A 4,611-nucleotide genomic window follows, 5' to 3' on the forward strand; every position below is an offset into this window, starting at 1 on the left:
GCCTGCCTCTGCCTCCCGAGTGCTGGGTGGGATTAAAGGTGTGCGCCACCATGCCTGGCTCAGTATTTTTTTTTAAAGATTTATTTATTTTATTTATATGACTACACTGTAGCTGTCTTCAGACACACAAGAAGAGGGCATCAGATCCTATTACAGATGGTTGTGAGCCACCATGTGGTTGCTGGGAATTGAACTCAGACCTCTGGAAGAGCAGTCAGAGCTCTTAACTGCTGAGCCATCTCTCCAGTCAGAGTTCAACATTTTTTACCTGGAGTCTTGATCATGTATAAATTGGAGGTCCTTAATAAAAATGTAGTAGATTCCATAAAACAAACAATGACCAACCAACCAACCAAACAAACAAACAAAAAACCTGAAAAGGTTGAAGAGATGTCTCAGCAGTTAAGAGCACTTGATGCTCTTGTAGAACCAGGACCCACTTGGTGACTCATAAGTGTCTGTAACTCAGTTCCAGGGTATCCAACCCCTCTCTGACCTCCTCAGGCACCAGGCACACAAGTGGTAAACATACATACATGCAGGTAAAGTGTACACACACATAAAGAAAAAAATCAAAGCTCATAGAAAGTTGTTATTTTGCACTGGCAAATTACTGACTGTTCTGCCTGGAAGGCTGGCACTCCTGAAGCTTCTGGAGCCACCCCAACTCTCCTCCCAGGAAGCCTGCATGGCTTTATCACAAGGCAGCAGGGGTGCCAGAGCTGCTGCCAGAGCAGCTGACCAGCTGATGACTTCCTTCCTGGGATGCTACCCTGTGACTGGCTAACAGAGTCCCTTTTCTACTTCAGTGCTCACAAAGAATATCTCAGGGGAGCTTTGGGGATCCCAGGGAGCCTCCTCATCAGCCCTGGGATAAGGAAAGTGAGGTGCAAAGATTGGCTTCCCATCTAAACTTAAATGATGACTGCAGACAAAAAAGGCAAATAGCCAAAAAGGAAAATCAGGAATGCTTATAACTGGTGGGCAGGAGTTTACCTGGCTGAGCCTACATCTGAAACTTATTATTAAAGGGGGCCCTCACACCTTCTTTCAGCCTTTTCCTAATTATCATTCTTCCAGTTTAGGACCAATAGCTGACTGACTGAATACTTTCTCACTGGAGAAAGTAAGCTGAAAGGAATATACCATACATGAACTGGTTAAATGCTGCTCACTACCATAGCCAGAATGCATACACTCTTAAGGTGTGAAGAAGTATACATCTGACAACTGTTCAGACATCTGGTGTTTCAGGTCATGGACAAATCCTTGGGGCCAACAAGGGTAGGTTCTCAGACAAGGTCCACACACATCCCATATCAGAGCCGTCTGATAAGCTTAGTAAAGACAGAATCTAAGGTTGGAGCCCTCACCCCATCACTCAGACTCACCCGGGGGATAGGACAGTCTATAAAGGTGAGAACCAATGCCCAGTAAAGCAAATTGTGCTCAGGTAGAAGTTCCCCTCTATGTTTCTGTGTTCAGCCTTTCTTCCATTCTCCTCACATAACCTTGTGTTTCCATCTGTTGCTACATTATTACCTATAAACATTCTCCAGTCTGTTTCTACTCCAAACAGCTACTTTTCAGCTACAACCACTGTTTGTTGAAAACCCTCAGTTATGCCCAGCACACCTGATCTGAGATGCTCCCCAGGCAAGAAGACATCAGAGGAGGGAAGCCACCCACTGACTCTTCTTGGGTTCTCTACTTGTCTAAGGTCAGGGCTAAGCAATGACACTTTTCACTAAGCAGTCTCATGACTGATCCAGGCTAACTAAAATATGCAATCTTTTAAAAGTTTTACCATGGTTGACTTGAGATTTCCAGTAACTTCTTTCTTCGGAGGTCGGTTCCTTGTCGGGATCAAAAATAAGGAAGTCAGTCTTTGTGCCGCCAAATCTCAAGTATGCAGGAGATAAGCCTCTAGCCAGAGCACGGAGTCGTGGAGAGCTGTTACAAGACAGGCAAGGAAGCATAATAATAACTAGTACTATTTTAGAGGGGTTTTTTTTTTTTGAGACATCTTAACACGTAGTCTAGGCTTGCCTTGAACTTGTGATGTCTTTCCCACTGCACCCAGAACACTAGGTTTATAGACATGCAACATTGTTGCAGCTTGTAATTATTTTCTGAGAAAGCTAAACATTCAGTTAACATTTCTGTTAAACATTTCATTTCCTCCGCTCTTGGTGCATGTACTCCTTAACTTCTACTGTTCTCTGCCTCTAGGGGATAAGCAGAGATGAGCAGTTCCAGACACAGAAATAAAGATCCTCTAGGGATTAACCAGATTAGAGGAGTCAGGGTGAGTTTGGGGACAGCGCCTTGGAAGACGGTACTGTCATTTACTGAGATGAGGAACATGTTCCTGGCCATAGATTGGAAAGGCAGGAAGAAGAAAACGGCAGAAGGATCTGTAGAAATTGAGATGCCAATTGTGGTGGATAAATCTTTCAGTGGCAACTTGCCTGTGTTTATAATCACCTTGGCAACACACCTCTAGGTATGCCTAAGAGTGTATTTCCAGACAAGTTTAACAGAGGAGGTAAGATCTACTCTAAATTTTGGTTACACCACCTCACAGTTTGGAGTCCCAGACTGAATAAAAAGGAGAAAGTGAACTGTGTCTCTCTGCTCTCCATGCAGATGCCATGAGACCAGCGGCCTGCAGATCCTTCCACTGTGATGTCCCTGGAGTGATGAACAAGATGTTGAACCAAGCCTTTCCATCCTTAAGTTGCTCTTGCCAGACATTCCGTGACTGAGGTTGGCAAAACTAACTAATACGTAAATGGTCACCAAACCTACAGGGCCACAGGCCACATATGACTGGAACTCAAGAAATGTACCTAGGCTGGGAATATATCCTGTAGTCTCCTTGGTATAAAGTCAAGGATCAGTCACTCACACCTAGACTGCAGGCTTGACGTCTTCCAGAATTCCACAGCCACTACACTTGGCAGGGACTTAGCTACCTGTGCCATCCTTCTCCCCTCTATTCTATCCCTCGAGGCTATCTCTAGTCCTGCCAATGTTACCCACATCACCCCCACTCCAAAGCTATCCTGGCCAACCCACGATATCGCTAGCTCTGCCTCTGCCCACCTTCTGTGGAGCCAGACTCCAATCCCCACTTAAGAGATCTCCAGAGCAGCCCCTCCCCCACTGACAGCCTACCACCCACCCCAACCCTCTTCACCCATCTGGGACTGCTCCAAGTGTGAACCCAGAGTCCCAACCAGAGCTTCAGATCTGGGACCAGTTAAGTCTGAACACAGAAACCCAGAGTGGCCTCAGACTGAAACTCAAGTATTATTCCGTGGGTCCACAACCTGTCACACTGGAGTAAACAGGGACCAAAAAAAAAAAAAAAAAAAAAAAAAAAAAAAAACCACCACCACCACCACCAACAAAAAACCCACCAAACACCCACCCAGCAAAGGTGAGACCAGATATCTACACGAAAAAGCTTGTCATAGCTCCAGATGCCTAGGTCCCAGAGCAAAAACAGAAAAACCAAGACAAAGGCCTTCTCCAGAAACCAGCACACTATTATGTTACACCCTGAGCAAAGCAGTTCAGCTGAAGTGTAAGACAAGCGTTTCAATGTAGCAGTTATGGGTGTGTTCCAGGGTCTTCCAGAGGGGAGGAATAAGTGTCTCAGCGAAGATGACACATAATCACTCACACAGCCCACGGACGCCAATACACAGCCCTAGAGCTCACGCAAAGGGCTCAGAGAGTCACCCAGGCCTCACACTGACTGTGGCCAGGCACTGCTTCTGGTCCTCAGCGTTTTGACTTTGATGAGAGAGATCAGTTTAGGTTTACGTACCTACTATCTGTAATTGATACAACACAACGGATTAGTGTCCTTTGGGACCTGGGGGGAAAAGGAGCTGTAGTACCCAGTGATGGCCTGGGTCAGATGCGCATGGACCAAAGCCTGGCCCCCTGAAGTATGGACATGAGAGTGTCATGGGTCACTCTTCCTCAACCCAACCTGCTGTATGTCTTGCAGAGGGTTTCCCACTCTCTGAAATCGGTTTCCCCATGCATCTCACTGGTCTGCCTGTCCCAGCAGCTGTCCTTATACTGGTCCCTGAGGACGGGAACCTTGCCTGGTCTATCAGATTCTCCTCAGTGCCTAGGGAACGGCACACAGCAGTGCTTAGCCAGTATCTGTTAAGTGAATGAACAGGAAAGCCAGCCTGAGGAAGGGCAAGGGAAGGCCAGCCAATGACTGTTTTTGAAAAGATGACATTAAACCTCATTGTTGTGGCCATTGCCACACAAAGCAAGTCATGTGTCTCAGCGTTTTGCTACTAAGGAGCTCTTGTCTGTCTCCTTTTCTATAAAGTGCCCCTTGTGGTTTCAGAGTACAATAATAATACCCTCTGATGGGAAAAAACACTACTACCGCCACCACCACCAACAACAAAAAAAACCCCTTAGATTTAACACAGCTGCAAAACTTGCCATAAAAACAAAATTGATCAAAGGCACAGTAGAGCAATCATATGCAGGAAGAAGAAAGGGGCAATGCCTTCTACCACGGTGTCATGGAAATAATGAAGGAATGTGTAAGGTAGCTGCAGCCGTTCTCGT

General features: G+C 46.0%; 1 protein-coding gene across 1 annotated transcript in view; it reads right to left on the minus strand.

Moving 5' to 3' along the window:
• Positions 1-4,611, minus strand: part of Hpse (heparanase) — a 41,311-nt gene that overhangs the window by 30,581 nt on the left and 6,119 nt on the right. Inside the window, exon 2 of the mRNA XM_021210748.1 lies at positions 1,808-1,953. Within this exon, the coding sequence (XP_021066407.1) occupies positions 1,808-1,953 (146 nt within the window). The remainder of the gene's footprint in view (positions 1-1,807; positions 1,954-4,611) is intronic.

This window comes from Mus pahari, chromosome 13 (genome assembly GCF_900095145.1).
Source record: "Mus pahari chromosome 13, PAHARI_EIJ_v1.1, whole genome shotgun sequence".
In the NCBI taxonomy this organism is placed as follows: domain Eukaryota; kingdom Metazoa; phylum Chordata; class Mammalia; order Rodentia; family Muridae; genus Mus; species Mus pahari.